The 18,601-nt window shown below is 46.7% G+C and overlaps 1 protein-coding gene across 2 annotated transcripts in view; it reads left to right on the forward strand.

Annotated features, from left to right (window-relative positions):
* The window catches only part of SF3B3 (splicing factor 3b subunit 3), a 65,398-nt gene that overhangs the window by 30,712 nt on the left and 16,085 nt on the right, over nt 1-18,601 (forward strand). For both annotated transcript variants that reach the window (XM_061594000.1, XM_061594002.1), the window contains exons 12-19: nt 1,576-1,727; nt 3,381-3,536; nt 4,116-4,271; nt 5,311-5,454; nt 5,989-6,111; nt 10,365-10,519; nt 11,583-11,757; nt 13,914-14,119. In XM_061594000.1, coding sequence (XP_061449984.1) covers nt 1,576-1,727; nt 3,381-3,536; nt 4,116-4,271; nt 5,311-5,454; nt 5,989-6,111; nt 10,365-10,519; nt 11,583-11,757; nt 13,914-14,119 — 1,267 coding nt within the window. The remainder of the gene's footprint in view (nt 1-1,575; nt 1,728-3,380; nt 3,537-4,115; nt 4,272-5,310; nt 5,455-5,988; nt 6,112-10,364; nt 10,520-11,582; nt 11,758-13,913; nt 14,120-18,601) is intronic.

Consider the following 18,601-nt stretch of genomic DNA (forward strand, 5'->3'; position numbering starts at 1 on the left):
GAAATTTTTGGCCCAATTCATCCATTCTCCTTTGGTTAAATGCCCTAAGGAGCTAGTAGTAGAGCTCCTAAACGATAACTTTAAACATGTGACTATCGCCGTAGCTAACTTTGCCTTGGCAGCTAAAAAGTCACGCGCGATTTATATTCAAAATCAGAAACCCTGAAATTTTAAAATGTTTTATTTCTACTCACCAGGCTCAACATGGGTCTTATGGTGGTTGATTTTATTTTATTTTATCGCATTTTGTAGTATTTGTTGTATTTGTGGTATTTGTGATGTATGTTGTATTTGCAATGGCCTTTGGCTAAATGCAAGATAAACAAATAGAACAATAGACATTGTACACCTGGGAAAGGTTCAGAAAAGAATAACCGACATAATCGAGGGGCTGCAGCCACCTCCCTATGAGAAAAGGTACAATATTTGGGGCTTTCTAGTTTGGGGGCAAAGGCCTGAATGTGGGGATGTGATCGAGGGATATAAGATGGTGCATGGTGTGGAGAAAGTGGACAGAGAAGTGGATTCAGTACTACTTCATGCAGCAGCACATAGTTAAACTATGGACTTTTCTCCCACAAGAGGAGGCAGTGATGGCCACCAACTTGGATGGCTTTAAAAGAGGATGAGAGAAATTCGTAGAGGGAAAGGCTATGAATGGCTGCTAGTTATGTTGGCTCCATACTATCTCTGCTATTAGAGACATGCCTCTCGATACCAGTTGCTGGGAAATCACAAGTGGGAAGGGCACTGTTGCACTTGGGTCTTGCTTGCATGCTTCCCAGAGGCATCTTGTAGATGAGCCTTTAGTTTGATCCAGTAGCCAGGCTGTTCTCATAACTGAGCTTTGTGGATGGTGAGCATTGCGTCTTCTGCTTGGGATTAGCAGCCTAGAGAACCTTGATTTTAGGTTTTAAATGGAAGAGGTTTCTACCATTTGTAGTTGCATGGAAGGAAATGGAGTTTTTGTTCTCTGAGCTGTTCCCTGCTCAAATGATTTTTTTCTTAATAAGGTTCTGTTCCTCCTCCTATCAACCCCATCTTTATAAAAAGAAGAAAGAAATTAGTGGCATCCCATATATTTTAGATAAGTTGCCTTATGGAACTGGGTTGGTGTATTAACATGCAGGATTTAATTTTTGTTTTATAGATACATAGCGTGTGTGTGTGCGCGCGCGCGTGCGCGCATGTGTCAAGAGAGGGAATGAGAATGAACTCTGTTCTGTAGATTGCAGGTGTAGCTGTTTGGTCTGATCACTTTCATGTGGTTAGGAGGAGAGCAAGACATGGCATCCACTCCAGTTGTGTCCGGACCCAGATGCAGTAGTGGTATAAATGGAGAATATATTTCCAAAGAAGGCCAGCTGTTTCCTCATACACCATTGCTGTAGCTTGCTTGTGCCTTGAGTCCAATTTGCCCCCTTGTCATGATTGTGTGTGTGGTGGTGATGATCATGATGATGGGGGATAACTGTAGCTGCCTTGGTGAAAAGTTTCTGTTGGCCATATTAATTTGCAAACCTCCTTCTTGAGCCTCTAATATTGGTGGGTTTTTCTTTCCTCTTCCATAATTAGATGAGTTCGATGCCTATATCATTGTGTCCTTCGTCAATGCCACCCTGGTGCTGTCTATTGGAGAAACTGTAGAGGAAGTGACAGACTCTGGATTCCTTGGTACCACGCCAACCTTGTCCTGCTCATTGTTGGGAGATGATGCTTTGGTGCAGGTAAGGGTGCCTCTTATCCCTTCCTGTCCTGCTTGCCTTTTTCAGTCAGACCCTTTGAACTTTTCAAGTGGTGCAATGCGAGAGGGTTTGGCTGTGGTGCTCTCCTGATGAGAGTGGGGATAGTTGTTAACTTAATAGTACTGCTCTGCAGACTGGCTGGAGGAAAAGGTCTCCTTGACATAGGAATGGAGGGGGAAGGATGGGTCAGAGGAGGAGGGTTAATTAGGGTTGCAAGAGTGGTTTGTGTATGAATTGGGGTCAGGGTGGCGAGGTGTAGCTGAGCATGGGGAGGCTAGTGTGCATGCATGCTGTGGAACTGTTGACAGAGCACCTGGCCCTAGAGATCCTGCCCTCACCCGACCTGCAGACGTCTGCAAGATCTGAAATTGTGGCTTCTAGGTTTGAGAATGAGCTGTTTGCAGAGCCTTTCAAAGTAAGAGTCTCTTCATGCTCTGCTATTACCATAAAAGACGTGATCTCTTACTGCATTATTTTGACCACGATTATATAGAAGATTGTGCAGTCTAATATTTGCTGTGGGGTTTTTTGCTTTTCAAGATAGGAGAGACTTGTAAACTGTTATTTATTATTTTATAAAAATATGTGTATACTGCTATTTCATTGAAAACATCCAAGCAGTTTACAACATGTTTAAAACAACAACCATAGAATTAAAAAAACCCATTAAAAATACAATAAAAACAAAGGTCAATTGTTGCAAAAAAGAAGCATGTTCTTAATTGCCTGCATGAGCCTGGTGGAACAGGAAGGTTTTCAGCAGGCACTTCAAAATCAAAACAGAAGGTGCCTGCTGAATCTCGCTTGGCAGAGCATCCCAGAGAACTGGGACAATGACACTGGAGGCTTGATTTTATGTCGATGTTAAATGATCGGGAGACGGCCAAGGCTGCTCCTGCAGATGATCTCAGTGACTGAGCTGGGATATAAGGGTTCAGGCAGTCCCTAAGATACCCTGGACCTGAGTTGGTCAGGGCTTTGTACATTAATACAAGGACCTTGAATCTGGCTCGGTAGCAGATGGGCAGCCGGTGCAGAGGTTTTAAAAGTGGTGTCACATGTTGTTGGCCATGTGCTCCATCAGCATTCTGGCTGCTGCATTTTGCACCTGCTAGAGTTTCCGAACCAGGGCCGAGGGCTGCCCCACATAGAGCACATTGCAGTAAATCAATGCATGGACTGCAGAGGTCAGGCTATCCCTGTCCAGCAATGGCTGTAGCTGATGAACCAGACAAAGCTGGAAAAAGGCACTCTTCGTTATTAACTTTCTTTGGTGGCATTTTGCAAGTGGGTATTTATTGACCTTGCTCTCCCTTATAAGGCTAGATAAAATGAGAGCACTTAATGACCAACCTTACGAATGTGTTGTGAAAATGTCGTAAGGATTATGTCACTTTGCAAACTAAAAGGTGGTAGAGGCAGGCATGAAAATCATGCCACGTGGCTGTGACCTTTGGTGTGCCCAAATGACTAACAAAAATGTGTTTGAGTAGGCACGGTAGTAAAAAAATAAAAAAGGGTAATTTAGTAACGTCTGTGAACTGACTTGCAAAGCTAACATAACATAATTTCGAATGGCAAAGGTGTTGGCTGTCAGATAGACTGACTCTGCATTTTATTCCTGTATGCGTTCAGGTTTATCCTGATGGTATCCGGCACATCAGAGCAGATAAAAGAGTTAATGAGTGGAAAACACCAGGGAAGAAAACCATTGTCAAATGTGCTGTGAACCAGAGACAAGTGGTGATAGCGCTGACAGGCGGAGAACTGGTCTACTTTGAGATGGACCCGGTATGTGGACGTGGCTGCCAGAGGTGGGAGATGTGACTTGGGGGGTTCTGTAGACGAGGCTTGCAGGTAGAGGCAAACCTGGACTTCCAACGTGTGGTTGTGGCGGCGGTGGCAGCAGTGGCAAAATGGCAGGGTGCCTTTAACAGTGACAGACCGACCTACCAACACTTGGAAGCTCTCCAGTGCAAGCCCCATTGAAAGGAATTTGAGCTGTGCAACAGAATTCTTGCACTTGTTGTGTAGCTCCCCTTTGTTTCAGAGGAGCTTGTGAGGAAAACCTGGTAATTTGTGCTCTTGAATGGGATTGCTTTTGGTGGGCCATTGGTTTAACAAAAGTGCCATGCTTTTTAATACCATCTGCTGAAGTAGGGCTCCTGCCCCAGTAAAATAGGTGGCCTTCAAGTTACTTCAGGTTTCCTTCCTCAGGCAAGGTCAGTTGAAGCAACTGGGATTGCCTATAATCATACATTGGACCGAGAATTTAGTGTACAGCTCTTGTACTGAAGTAGTGGGTCCAGTCTGAATTTTACTTGCTAATCTGCGTGTGACTTCCTTCTCCTTGGTGCCTTTCCACATCAGTCAGGGCAGCTGAATGAATACACAGAGAGGAAGGAGATGTCTGCTGATGTGGTGTGCATGAGCTTGGCCAATGTCCCCCCTGGAGAGCAGCGCTCCCGTTTCCTTGCTGTCGGGCTGGTGGACAACACGGTGCGCATCATTTCACTGGACCCCTCTGTAAGTGCCTGCTGAGGGTCGCTGTCTGTTGCTGTACCTTAGCTGACTTGAATGAAAGTATTGTTACCAAAGTGGTTTTTTTACTACGTTGAGTGGGAGGATGTTCCAGGGATGAGTAAAAGGGTTTTCTTTCCTTGTGGATGTAAGAATGCATTGAACTTAGACTGGTTTGTTTCCAAATATACAAGCAGAGCATATTGGAAGTAAGCAAATCCCTAAGATAAGCAGCGCAACTGCTAATGCTACATCAAGATTCTCCAAGAACAATAGCTCCCCCCCTTTTTCTTCCCATTTTAGCCAATTCTAGCTGAATTCCTGGCATACTCTTTTCTCTGAGTTAAGCTCTGCTTGCTTTTTCTTTGTCCTTGCTGCTGTCTGAAGGTTCAGGCATTCTATAAAAAGGCTTGCCAGTAAGGAACATGAAACCTGTGGTCACACATCAGTGGCCAGATGATTGGTCCGTTCACAGTAATCAAGATTGCCAAAAGCCATGACAAAATGTAAATACCGTGTGCACCAGCCTTCCCCAACGTGGCGGCCTGCAAGTGCTGTGGATTAGAGTTTTGGCCAGCCCCAGCCGATGTACTTGGGATGATGAGAGTTGTAGTCCAAACATCTGTAGGTACCAGGTTGCCTGAAAGAAGGCCAATGCTATTTGTTCTACAAAATCATTATTTGAAGACCACCTCTGGGATAAAATGCAACTTCTTCTAATGGGGACACTTTGAACTGATTGGCATAATGGAATCATCTGATGATTAAGTACCCTTCAGACTGCTGGGGGGCATGGTTGAATGCCCCCCATACAGAAGATTAGAGGGTTTTTTTGTGGGGGGGAAGGTTTTGGCCTTGCCTTCTCCTTGAAACATGAGTTCTGGATGTGCCAGACATTTTTATACAAGGGAGTATCCAGTATCCAGCCGTGCACGGTTCTCCACCTGATGTCTGAAGTGGTTCAGTGTAGCAAGAGAGACCTTGATTGCTCTGCTGCCTCTTTCTGTGTGCTTTAGTCATGGCGTCATCTTTGCTTCCCCCTCAGGACTGTCTACAGCCTTTGAGTATGCAGGCTCTCCCTGCCCAGCCAGAATCGTTGTGCATTGTGGAAATGGGTGGAGCTGAGAAGCAGGATGAGCTGGGGGAGCGAGGGTCCATTGGCTTCTTGTACCTGAACATTGGCTTGCAGGTGAGAGGCTGCTGCCTAGAAGGAATTTCTGCTAGGTATTGAGTATATCAGACCAGGCCAGAGGGTTGTTGCATTTGACTGGGCCGCCAAACTCCAGCTGCCTTTCACACCCTTGTGCCTAGCAAGGCACTCTCTTGAGTACCTGCCAGTGTGACCCTATAGATTCCTGAAGGGACCATTGATCCCTTCTCTTCTGGAGTTCCTGAGGAAAGGAAGCTGTATAGCCCTCCTCCACTTGATTAAGGCAGGCTCTGATCCCATCATGAAGGGTATCTTCTGTCTGCCAGAGAGGAGGCTGTAGGGCTCCTCTGCCAGGAGTCCAGGGATCTTCAGAGTGCGATGGGGGTGAAATGGTAATAAACTCAGTTGTACTATAGTCTGCATTTTCAGCCATTAAACATGTACCCCTCCCCTTTCTTAATTAAAAGAGGAGACTCCACCGTAGCAGCAGGGCTGGAGTCAGGAAATGAAGACATGTTGGTATCCTGAGTTAACCTGGGGGCTCTCCCCTGCTCTTCTGCCCTTGTACTCCAGAATGGTGTGCTGCTTCGAACTGTCCTTGATCCGGTCACTGGTGATCTCTCTGACACAAGAACCAGATACCTTGGGTCGCGCCCCGTGAAACTCTTCCGGGTCCGGATGCAAGGCCAAGAAGCGGTGAGTGACCAGGGAACTAGAGGGGTATGTGGTCATGAAAAGCATGGTGTTGCGATAGCTGGTGCGGAGGAGCAAGAACTTCTTTAGGACTATGAATCTGGTGACCAAAACCTTTCAAAGGTTTTGTGGGCCAAATTGTAAATGTGCTTACAACTAATTGCCTTATGTTCCTGTATGAGAAAAATAGCAATGCATTTAGTATTGGCATGTTTGCTGTCCTGGGCTCCTTTGGAGGACAATGGACAGGTATTTGAGTGAGTGAGAGAGCGTGCTGATGCCAAGGGGAGATAAAACTTCCTGCCGATTTTATTTTGGGGGCCATAGAAAGAGGAGAGAATTGAGATCATTTCTTTCCCTGGCTCGCTCTGCTGTGTTAAAGATGCAGTGAATGCATCTGCTTTACACGGCATGAGGTGTTGAAAGCACTGTGATTATAACATAGATGTAGAGCACAACTATGGCTTCCAAAACAGAATTTGATGGCAGTTGCAGAGTCCTGCGAATGTGTCGGCCATGTTTGCAACATCCATGCAACATTGTAGTGCTGCTTCCAGGCCAAGAGCATTGGTGCAGCCGTCTGCCTTGATCTCCCCTCCCACCCCCACTGCCTTTTGCAGGCTGTACTTGCCTAGCTCTGTCTTCTTTAGCTCCCACCATTACTTCCCTTTGTTTGGTCAGCGGAGGAGTGGGGAGCATGCAGGGAAGGGTTAACTCCACCAGGAGGCAGAGTCAAAGCCACTTTTTTGCGGGGGGGGGGGGAAGAAGCCTCAGCCGGAAAATGGGGTGGAAACCTTCCTCTAACTTTCTGTTCCAACTGCGGGCACCTGGGGCTCCTGCATCTCCACCCTGGGGGCACAGGGGCCTAATCTTTTCTTGGAAGACCACGACAGAGGCTGCCTTTGTTCAGCAGCGTTTGTTAGGGTGGTTGCAGCAGCAGGGGTCAGTCCCAGGCCTCTTGCAGCCCTGCTCTGCTGAATAAAGCCTCCATTGGAGGAGGCACCGGATCGGACTTGTGGGGAATAGAGTCCCTTGCCTCCTGATATGTACAATCGACAGGAGCAGTGGTGTGCCCCTCAAGTGGCCATGGAGGAGCCAGCCACTTCAGGAGCAGGAGATCCTTTAGCCATGTTAGCCTTTGTGGCAAGCGGCATTCTGGACTCCCTGACAGAAGCAGTTTCACTTTCACAACTCTCTTCTACTCAGGTGGGGGAGGAAAATAGCAAGGCCAGAGCTACTCCCAGAGAGAGGGGCAAGAAGGAAGGCAGAGCCCTGCCGGCAGCAGTGCTTTCACGGCAGCTTCCCTAGCCAAGCACTGATCCCGAGCGCACATAAAGAGACATCCCAGATGAAGGAAAGCCCACTCCTTTTCACCTTCACCCTTACGGTTCTCCTCTGTTTCTTCTGGGGACGGCCCAGCTGGAGGGAAGGGGAAGAGCAGTCAGGGTAGAGAATCCATCTCCTGGCTCAAGCACAGAATCAGTCAAAAGGAGCCAAGAAAAGGGCCACCTTTCCCTTTCAGCAACTAGAGCTCCTCACATCTCCAGCCATGTGTCTCAGGGCCCAGATCCTATGGGGGGGGGGCTTTTTCCTTCCTGAGTCATCAGGGCCAGAGAGGCAGAGCTTTTGGGAGATGACCCCCCCCACCTCCTAAAAGTCTGTACCAGCCAAACTCCTGGGTTCCAAGGCTATGGCCTCTCTGCCGTTGGAACCCTCCGAAGAGTCCACCCCTCAACCAGCCCAACAGGGGGCCTCAGATGTATTCCCCAGGGCCACAGCATGTTACCATTCCATTCCTGAAGTTCTTCAGGGACATTGTCAAGAAGGAGTGGGAACATCTAACTAAATCCACAGCTCCTCATTCTCTTTCTAAGAAGCTTCATGCTCTGCCTCTCAGTTATGGATAGCCTCCAGGTTCCTTCCATAGATGAGCCTGTTTCTTCCCTAGGAGCCAAAACAGTAATCCCAAGGGACGGGGGCAGCATTTTTCTGGTGGCGACGACACAAGCACATTCTCGATTCTTAAAGGTAAAGGTGTCCCCGCACTTGTAGTGCGAGTCGTTTCCGACTCTTAGGGTGACGTCTTGCGACGTTTACTAGGCAGACCATGTATATGGGGTGGGATTGCCAGTTCCGTCCCTGGCCTTTCTTTATCCCCCAGTATATGCCGGGTACTCATTTTACCGACCACGGATGGATGGAAGGCTGAGTGGACCTCGACCCCTTTTACCGGAGATTCAACTTCCTCCTTCCGTTGGAATCGAACTCCGGCCGTGAGCAGAGCTTCGGCTGTGTTACCGCCGCTTACCACTCTGCGCCACAGAGGATTCTTAGTCAGGTGTATTTCGTGCAAGAGAACCTAGACGATGGTCTGGGTCCCAACATCCTCAAGAGACAGCCAGTGGCTCTTGGCAGTGTTGTTCTTCTAGCGGGCAATCATTTCCGTTACGGGCCACTCCGAAATCAAGAGACTCCTTAGGGGGGGTCCCTCCTGCCTCCCCCAGAGTCTACAGGTTCCCTTCGTGGGACCTCACTCCAGTTCTGAGAGTTCTGATGGCCCTTCTCTTCAAACCAGTCCAGTTCATTCCTCTCAGAGACCTCGCCGTCAAAACCATGTTCCTAGTCGCTGTCACGTCAGCTTGACAGATGGGGCACTTGGGAACCCTTTCAGTTAGGTAGGACTTGTGCACATTTCATTCTGACAGAGTGTTCATTTGATCTGATCTCAGCTCTCCTCCCTAAGGTTCCAGCTTCCACAGGGAACAAGACCTAGGCCTACCTAGTTTTTCCGCTAACCTGGTCCATCACCGAGAGAAGGGGGCACAAGCTGGATGTTAAATGCTCCCTCTGGGCATCCTTTGACCACACACAGAATCCTGGCTGTCTCTTTGTCTCTTTCAACCCAGGGGGCCAGAGCTGCAAGCTGCCCAGGGCCACTGTTAGCCTATGGGTCCAGGAGGGCACAGTCAGGGCCAAGGGCAGGATCCCTCTCCGCACAATGATGGCCCATTCTGTCAGGATGGGAGCAGCTACAACAGCACTCGCCAAGAGTGCCCTTCGTAGGAAATCTGCAGGGTAGTCACCTGGGTTCACCCCTCCACTGTCATTAAACACTATAAAGTAATTAAGCAGGCCTAGGTTCTCCTTCCTGCCTGGGGATGGAGTGATTCCTGCTCTGGAACATCCCTTGCCTGTATCGTCCACTATCTGCTAACTTGAGCATGGGAAGCTGGACTTTGCAGTGGCCTTCTGGTCAGCGGACAGTGGAGCATACAGCTCCACCCTTCAGTCAAACCTAGATTGCGGGGGGGGGGCTTCCTTGTTTGGGAGTCATTTTCACACTGAGCGATAACCCAGCCAAGGTAGACAGGGTCTCCTGGTCTATTCCTCTAATCTTTGTTTTGCTCTCTTCTATAGTTAAGGTTATGCAAGTTAAGAAAGTGACAGCCCCACGTGGTTTGTCTGTTGGCTGTGCCATTACTGAAAGTTAGTGGAAGGTCCCCCTCTTTCCTTCTAGCTGGCTACTGAGGGTTGTTTCCCTCCCAAAAGTACCTTTGACTCTGCCTCCAGGAGAGTTAACTCTGGCCTGCATGCTCCACTCTTTGTTGACTAGAAGGACACTTCATGATAAGTCTAACTTCCCATTCAGTGATTTGAAGCAATTCTAAATGTGGCTCAAAATAATATGTTGAATTACTATAGAATTTTTCCTAACTGTTCAGAGTTATTCCAGAATACAACGGCCCTGTAAGGTAAACGAGGAGTATCATCCCAGCTGTTGCGCTGTGGCAGAGTGAGAGTGACTAAACGAGGGCCACTCACTGACTACATGGCTGAAGCAACAGTTGAACTAGGAATGTCCCAATTCTTAACTGCAGCAATGTGCTATTCCATGTCAACTGAGCAAAGAGCTAAATTTCTGAAGAGACTGTCTGAAGCTGACTTCAGCTGGCTGTGTGGTAGAACGGCTGGATCTTCTCCTGCAACAACCTGTCAGCTGAGCTTTTGATAGCTGGTGATAGTCATCAGGCTCATAAAAGTCCCATTTGTAATCTTTAGGGTCCCCTGGCAACATTTCTGATACTGTTGGCTTGTGCGCTCCCAGAGTGTGGAAAGATCCATGCGCTCTGATGGCAATGGAGTCTTTGATTTTGAGCTCTGCAGGAAGAGAAGGGGGCGGGTTTGATTCCCAGTAACTTGAGTTGCTGCTTTGTCCCTTTTGCTGCTGACTGAGTTTTCTCTTGCTTCTCCTGCAGGTGCTGGCCATGTCGAGTCGCTCCTGGCTGAGTTATTCTTATCAGTCCCGCTTCCACTTGACCCCCCTCTCATATGAGACGTTGGAGTTTGCATCTGGCTTTGCCTCAGAGCAGTGTCCAGAGGGCATTGTTGCCATTTCAACAAACACACTGAGGTTTGTGTTGGTGGGAAGGACCCGGTGCCTTGCCTTTCGGCACACAGGGCGGAGGCGGGCTGTCTGTCCCAAGCTCCCTCCTGTGCAATGAGCAGAACTGGTCTTGAGAGTCCAAAAGGGCGGCCTTGAATTGCACCTTTCCACATGACCTCGGTCCAAGGTGACTCATTCTCCTAGTGTTCCTGATTGCTCAGGATGGGAAGGAGAATGAAAGCAGTACATGGCAGCCCACCTACACACACAGAGTCACCCACCCAGAACTGCTCTGGTTGCTTGGAGGTAATTGGTGCGGTAGCCAGCTGGGTGAGTGCGCTGTTGAGAGGCCGGTGCTGGTGTAGGTGTGCAATGCTCTGTTCTGCTTTCCACAGAGGACCAGGTGGGTCTGAAATAGCAACCAGATTGGTTTTCTCTAAAGTCAGCTTTCAAAGGCAGGAGGCAGTTGGCATACTTTCTCCCCTCATGCTGAATACTAAGGGGGCTGCCTGGCATAGTGATATCCACAGGATCTCGTGCATGATACTCTATAGAATATAAAGCATTGTGAATCGACTGTCAGGGATGGTGATCTTGTCTAGTCTTCTTAATAAGCCTACAGAAGTGATTAGTCTGCAAACATTGTGGCTAGTCTTCTAGTAGCCTGCTCCTCCCCGCTGGCTCTAGGGGAACCCATTTTCCGCTGCCAGCATGGAGTGCAAGCCAGTGGCTTCTTAGCAGGCCAATCTAAAACGTTCTGCTTTCTACTAAGCAGGCTGAAGGAGGAGGGACAGGAGTGGTCCTTTCCTCCTCCACCACTCTGCTCAGTCACATATATGCATGGAGTTCCTGATCGCTGATGGCTACCAGGCAAGTTGTCCATTTTGGGGTGAAAAGGGTCCCGCACCTGCTCAGTAGAAGAGGAGCAAGGTCCTTCATGCCATAGATGCCTGCCCATCAGGAAGGCTTACTGGTTGCCCTGAGCAGGCGGCTCCTGGGGTTTGCCTGGATTCTCTTTTAGTCCCTGAAGCAAGTATGTCCACCGTCCACTGGAATGGGCTTAACTGTTGCAGCTTTTTGGCTCCCACAGGATTTTGGCATTGGAGAAACTTGGAGCCGTCTTCAACCAGGTTGCCTTCCCATTGCAGTACACACCTAGGAAGTTTGTCATCCACCCTGAGAGCAACAACTTAGTCATCATTGAGACCGACCACAATGCTTATACAGAGGCCACTAAAGCCCAAAGGAAGCAGCAGATGGCCGAGGTAATGGCAATGCCCGCCTTCTGCCTACTTGGAGAGGAACCAGTTCCTTCTGCTTTCTGCGGAAGTCACTGTTAGGCAGTGGAGAGCAGTGACTATTATGGATCCAGGGGCCCTAGATTTTGGGCAGATCCACATCATACATTTAAAGTACATCAAGCATATTTAAAGCACTTGACTTCCCCCAAAGAATAATAGGAACTGTAGTTTGCTAAGGTTGCTGGGAATGTGGAGGTCTGTAACACCAGTGCAGACGGGCATGCTGAAAAGTTGGCTTCTTTGCTGCTTCTTGAGGTTTACAGTGTCATGGACCACTTCTGCTTCAGTCCCAGGACTCAGTTCCCAAACCTAGGGCAATTGATCCTGGCAAGGCACAACCCGTGCCTCCCTTAACAGGGCTGTGTAAACCAGCAACAACCCTGCAAGGTAGGTAAACTGCCACTACCCCTTGATCTGGTCACCTACTCTGGGCCAAGGGAAAACCCAGAGTGCCAGAAATAGACCTGCCAAGGATTCCAACAGACAAGAGACAAACTACACTCCTTGTCATGGAGCCTTAGGCAAAATATCTAAATATACAGTAGTCTGTGGTTAATTGGCCAAGGCACTGCATTCAGAGCCAAATCCCCTCCTACAATGAATACACACTGGTAAATAAGAAGTAGCTTTATTAAATAAAATATAAGTGCACAATTACAGCAGCAAAATGGTTCCTTAAAACCCACACCCCTGAGGGCTAGATAAAACACAAGAGTTACAGTCACAAAACAAAATAACAAGTCTGTATTTACAAAGAGATAAACAGCAAAATATCTTCATGGTTCCACATCTTCCCAGAGATATATAGCCTGGATAGCGGATGGAAGATGAAGCCCCGCACAGGTAACATCAACAATCATAAGGGAACAGTGGGGAACAAAAACCTAAGGTCTGAATCCTATTCTTATGGGAAAATGCCCAGCAACAGCCAGGAATTAATTAGCCAATGAAGGAGCTTTCTGATAATGAAACATTTCTGGAGTTTTCGTGCCTAACGGTCATGTACTCCCCAACCTTCCCAGACCTGTGGCCTTGAAGTACCACTCTTCACTGATAAGCAGGGGGGATCTCGCTTGGGCCTAATTAACTAGTTTCAGCTGTGAGAATTGCAAGTCATGCCTCTCAGAGGCCCCATCTCAGACAAGATGTCTTCCCCCACAATTCTTTGCCTCAAAGCCGTTTTAGAAATCAGACGGTCTTGACATACAGGGCACATCCAGCCAGCTCTGTTGCTGGGCTTTGAATTCCTGCCTCACAGATTGGATATCCCCAGATAGCACAAGTCAAATCCAGGTAAGCATTCAGGGTGAGCAAGTGTTGTGGATGGGGAAGGCTGCAAGGCATTATGATGCCATGCCATCGTAACCTGCTCTGTACCCTTCCTCTTTTGGCCAACTACTTTAAGACAACTATAGGCTCAACTTTCACTGTTGGAGTCAGGCCACTTTAAGAGCATCCTAAAGGCTTGCGGTTTGTTTTTTAAGACTTGGACATCTGCTGTATCGGGATTATTCCTCGTGTGTGTCTCTTCCTCTTGGAAGATTCAGGACAGACAGAAGAAAAAAAGTACTTCACACAGTGTGGAGTTAGCTGTGCAATTCGCTCCTGCAAGAAATAGTAAAGGCCACCAACTTCAGTGGCTTTAAAATGGAAATGGACTGCCTTCAAGTTGATCCCGACTTATGGTGACCCTATGAATAGGGTGTTCATGTTAAGCAGTATTCAGAGGTGGTTTACCATTGCCTTCCTCTGAGGCTGAGAGGCAATGACTGGCCCAGGGTCACCCAGTGAGCTTCATGGCTATGTGGAGCTTCGAACCCTGGTCTCCCAGGTCGTAGTCCAACACCTTAACCACTACACCACACTCGGGTTACACAAATTCATGCAGGATAAGGCTATTGGTGGCTACTAGCCACAGTGGCTATGTTGTACCTCCACTGTCGGGAAGTATGCCTCTGAATGACAGTTGGGAATTGCAAGTGGGGCAAGTGCTGCTTGTGAGCTTCCCATTGGGACATCTGGTTGGCCGCTGAGAACAAGTTATTGGACTAGATGGGCCACTGGCCGGAGCCAGCAGGCGTCTCTCTTACGTTCCTTTTTTGCACCCTTTTGCATCACAGGAAATGGTGGAAGCTGCAGGTGAGGATGAGAGGGAACTAGCCGCAGAGATGGCAGCAGCGTTTCTGAATGAGAACCTTCCAGAGTCCATCTTTGGTGCCCCAAAGGCAGGAAATGGCCAGTGGGCATCAGTTGTCAGGGTGATGAACCCCATCCAAGGAAACACTTTAGATTTAGTCCAGCTGGAGCAAAATGAAGCTGCCTTCAGGTAAGGAGCCATCTACACCTCTGAAGCAAACTACCTTTTTGAATGCTGCCCTTTTTGCTAAGTAATTGAATTATCCTCTATACTGGGTCAAGCATTTGGTTGTACTTAAGTGCACCAGTCAAATCAAATATTTACTAATAGGCAAAAACCCCTTACGGTTTAAGAACATACCTGTAGCCAACATATACTTCTATCAAACTTTTAAAAGCAGGGAAATTGGGTAGCTATAGTGAATGCAGCAGGGGAGCAGGAGACCTGACCTCCCCTCTGAAATTATTGTACTGCCCTACAAATTTGTCAAAATGCAAACACCATTTGGGTTGGTCTTTCACAGTCCAATGCACCTCCTGCGTAGTGTGGAAGAATTTGGTAATATGTGCCTCTGAGCATATGGTGAGTGGTGGTAACACCTGCCATCTCCAAAGATGGAGAATTACATTTTTTGTATGTTGGTGTTCTTACTTTGCTCTTTCCTGTGTTACTACTGTTTCTACAGAGAATCTAACGTAGAAAATTATATTTCTCTCATTCATCGTAGAAATCAGTGTCAAATGTATTTTTATTAATTTCAAAGCCTTTTTATGGGTCAATGTCATATGATGGTGAAGACAGCTTTTTGTGTTTCACATTGGAGGTTATGCTCTATTTCTATTTTGGGTGCATTAGCTGAATCTGAAACTGCAATTTGATGTAAAATTAGACTGATTACAATATGTTGCTACTTAAGCAATGACTCTAGCTGTTGGAAAAACAAGCTTGGCTTGCCCAAGATGCATGTTTTCGGCCTGCTATGTTTAAACCACTCCACTTAAGGAAAGGTGGGCATGGTCAATTAAAAACATAGAGTACACCTAGAATTTTGCTAGAATGTGTTTCACCTCCCACTGTTTTATCTTGTGCAAACTGAGACACTCCTCATGTCCATTGGAAACTATTCTGCAGAATAGTCAGTACCATTATTCTACAATTGTTTTTGGAGTTTTTTTAGTGTAAACTATTCAGAGTGTTGCTGTTCTTCACATATTAACAGAAACGGAAGCAAAAGAAAATGATTTACTATAGGAAATGTCACTAAAATTGCAAAGTAAATCAAACATATTTAAAGTGACTATCTGAACTAGATCAACTGTCTTAATATTGTTGCTTCCTCCTTGCTAAAATAAGATCAGCACACCACATGTCTTGCTTCTGTTATTTGGGATGATTGCAGGTGTTGCCACCACTCACCATATGCTCAGAGGCACATTTTACCAAATTCTTCCAAGCTACACAGGAAGTGGATTGGACTGTGAAAGACCAACCCAAATGGTGTTTGCATTTTGACCAATTTGTAGGGCAGTCCAATATCTCAGAGAGGTCAGATCTCCTGCTCCCCTGCTGCATTCACTATAGCTGCCCAATTTCCCTGCTTTTTAAAGTTTGATAGAAATATCTGTTGGCTTACAGATATCATGCTTACTGAGTTCAATGGGATTTATTCCCACAAAATCATGGTTAGGATAGATAACACTGGGGGAGGGGGAGAGGGAAGGAGGGGATTGGAAGTGGAGGGAAGGAGCAAAAGGGAGGTGATGGGAGGGAGGAGGAGGTTAGGGTAGGTTTGATCATTGGCATGCTTATTGAGTTCAGTGGGATTTACTCCCATGCAGTCATGCTTAAGATAGGTAAAACTGACCATGGTGGAAGGGGGAGGGGAGGGGGAGGGGGGCAAGAGGGAGGGGAGAGGAGGAGGGGAGGGCAGGTTTGATCATTTGTATGCTTTTTGAGTTCAGTGGGATTTACTCCTATGCAATCCTGCTTAGGAAAGGTGAAACTGACCTGGGGGAGGGGCAGGGGAGGGAGGGACGAAGAGGAAGAGATTGAGTGGGTGGATGGGCGCTGGGCAGAGGGAAAGCTCCTTTCCTTTCCAAAAGGAAAACATTGTATCATTGTTTCTCAATGTTTCCTCCATCTTTTTATGCTACAGCAGTCACATGTTGTCTCATCTAAATTTAAACCAAAGCTGTCCCTGGCCACAACCCCACCAGGCCTTTGTTTCACTTTAGACAGTCATAGCTTCTCCCAAAGAATCCTGGGAAGTGTAGTGAAGGATTCTGAGAGTTGCTAGGAGACGTCCTGTTCCCCTCACAGACCTTCAATCAAAGTGGTGACTGTTAAACCACTCTGGCCACTGGAGCTCTGTCAGTGGAATAGGAGTCACTTCTCAGCACCCATCACAAACTACACTTGGGAAGCCCTGACTGTCTAAAGTGGAATTCACTAATAGGCAAAAAACCATGCAGTTTAAGAACATACCTATAGCCCACAGATATTTCTATCAAACTTTGAAAAGCAGGGAAATTCAGCAGCTATAGTGTACCAGGGGAGCAGGAGACCTGACCTCCTCTTTGAGACATTGTGCTGCCCTACAAATTTGTCAAAATGCAAACACAAATTGGGTTGGTCTTTCACAGTCCAATCCACTTCCTGTGTAGGTTGGAAGAATTTGGTAACATGTGCCTCTGAGCATATGGTGAGTGGTGGCAATACCTGCCATCTCCAAAGATGGAGAATTATATTTTTGTATGTTTGTTGGTATTCTTCTTACTTTGCTTATTTCCTGTGTTACTAATGTTTCTACAGAAAATCTAAACTAGAAAATTTTATTTCCCTCATTATTCATCCTAGAAATCTGTGTCAAATTTAATTTTATTAATTTCAAAGCCTTTTTATTGGTCAATGTCATATGATGGTGAAGACAGCCTTTTGTGTTTCAGATTGAAGGTTAAGTTCTATTTCTATTTTGGGTGCATTAACAGCTGAATCTGAAACTGCAGTTTGATGTAAAATCAGACTGATTACAATATGTTGCTACTTCAGCAATGTCTCTAGCTGTTGGAAAAAAGAGGATGCATGTTTTCAGCCTGCTATGTTTAAACCACTTTATTTAAGGCAAGGTGGGCACGGTCAATTAAAAACATAGAAGCACATCTAGAATTTTGCTAGAATATATTTCACCTCCCACCGTTTTATCTTGTGCAAATTGAGACACTTTTTTAAACTGCAGAAGATGACGGTCAGAATATGGTCAGTAATAGGTTTGCAGGTAATAGAATCATAGAGTTGGAAGGGGCCTTGTAGGCCATCGAGTCCAACCCCCTGCTCACAGCAGGAAATCCACAGCTAGAGCATCTCCCGCAGATAGCTGTCCAGCCTCTGCTTGAAGTCATCCAGCGAAGGGGATCCCACCACCTCCCTAGGCAGTCGGTTCCATTGCCAAACTGCCCTTACTGTCAAGAAGTTCCTTCTAATGTCCAATCTGAATCTACGCTCCTGCAACTTAAAACCATTAGACCTAGTCCTACCCTCTGGGGCAGCAGTGAACAAATCTGTACCCTCCTCTATGTGACAGCCCTTCAGGTACTTAAAGAGTGTAATCATGTCGCCCCTCAGCCTTCTCTTCACCAGACTGAACATGCCAAGTTCCTTTAACCTTTCCTCATAAGACTTGTTCTCCATACCGGCTATCATCCTCGTCACCCTCTTCTGAACCCGCTCCAACTTGTCTATATCTTTCTTAAAATGAGGCGCCCAGAACTGAACGCAGTATTCCAGATGAGGCCTGACTAATGCAGAATAAAGTGGGACTATTACTTCCCTCAACCTGGAAACTATAGCTCTGTTTATGCAGCCCAAAACCGCGTTTGCCTTTTTTGCCGCAGCATCACACTGCTGGGTCATGTTCAACTTGCGATCCACTACAATTCCAAGGTCCTTCTCACACGCACTACTGCTAAGCCGGGTATTTCCCATCCTCTACCCGTGCATTTTGTTTTTGTGGCCTAAATGCAGAATCTTGCATTTGTCTTTATTGAATTTCATTTTATTAATTTCAGCCCAATTTTCTAGTCTATCCAGGTCCCTTTGGATTTTATTGCTGTCTTCCATGGTGTTAGCTATCCCTCCCAGTTTCGTATCATCCGCAAACTTCATAAGGCTTCCCTCCACCCCATCATCTAAGTCATTGATAAAAATGTTGAAGAGTATCGGCCCCAGGACAGAACCCTGTGGCACTCCACTCAAAACCTCCTTCCAGTCTGAAGCAGAGCCACCGACGACCACTCTTTGAGTACGGTTTTCCAACCAGTTGTGAATCCACCTGACAGTATTTCCATGTAGTCCGCATCTGACCAGTTTGCTAATCAAAAGGTCGTGGGGGACTTTGTCAAACGCTTTGCTGAAATCTAGATAGATGACATCTACAGCATTTCCACCATCTACTAGGCTAGTGACCCGATCAAAAAAAGAGATGAGATTAGTTTGACAGGATTTTTTCTTACTCTGTGAACATGGGTGATTTTTAATTAATTTCAACAAATTATGAGAAGTCTGACAGAAAAAAAGTCTAAAAGGGGTCTGGTTTCTCTTTTTTTTACATTTTGAACTCTCGATTCTCTCTGACTGTTTTGTGTATCACCATGAAAATTGAGAGGGTTGTTAAGC

This window comes from Rhineura floridana, chromosome 13 (genome assembly GCF_030035675.1).
Source record: "Rhineura floridana isolate rRhiFlo1 chromosome 13, rRhiFlo1.hap2, whole genome shotgun sequence".
Taxonomy (NCBI): Eukaryota; Metazoa; Chordata; class Lepidosauria; order Squamata; family Rhineuridae; genus Rhineura; species Rhineura floridana.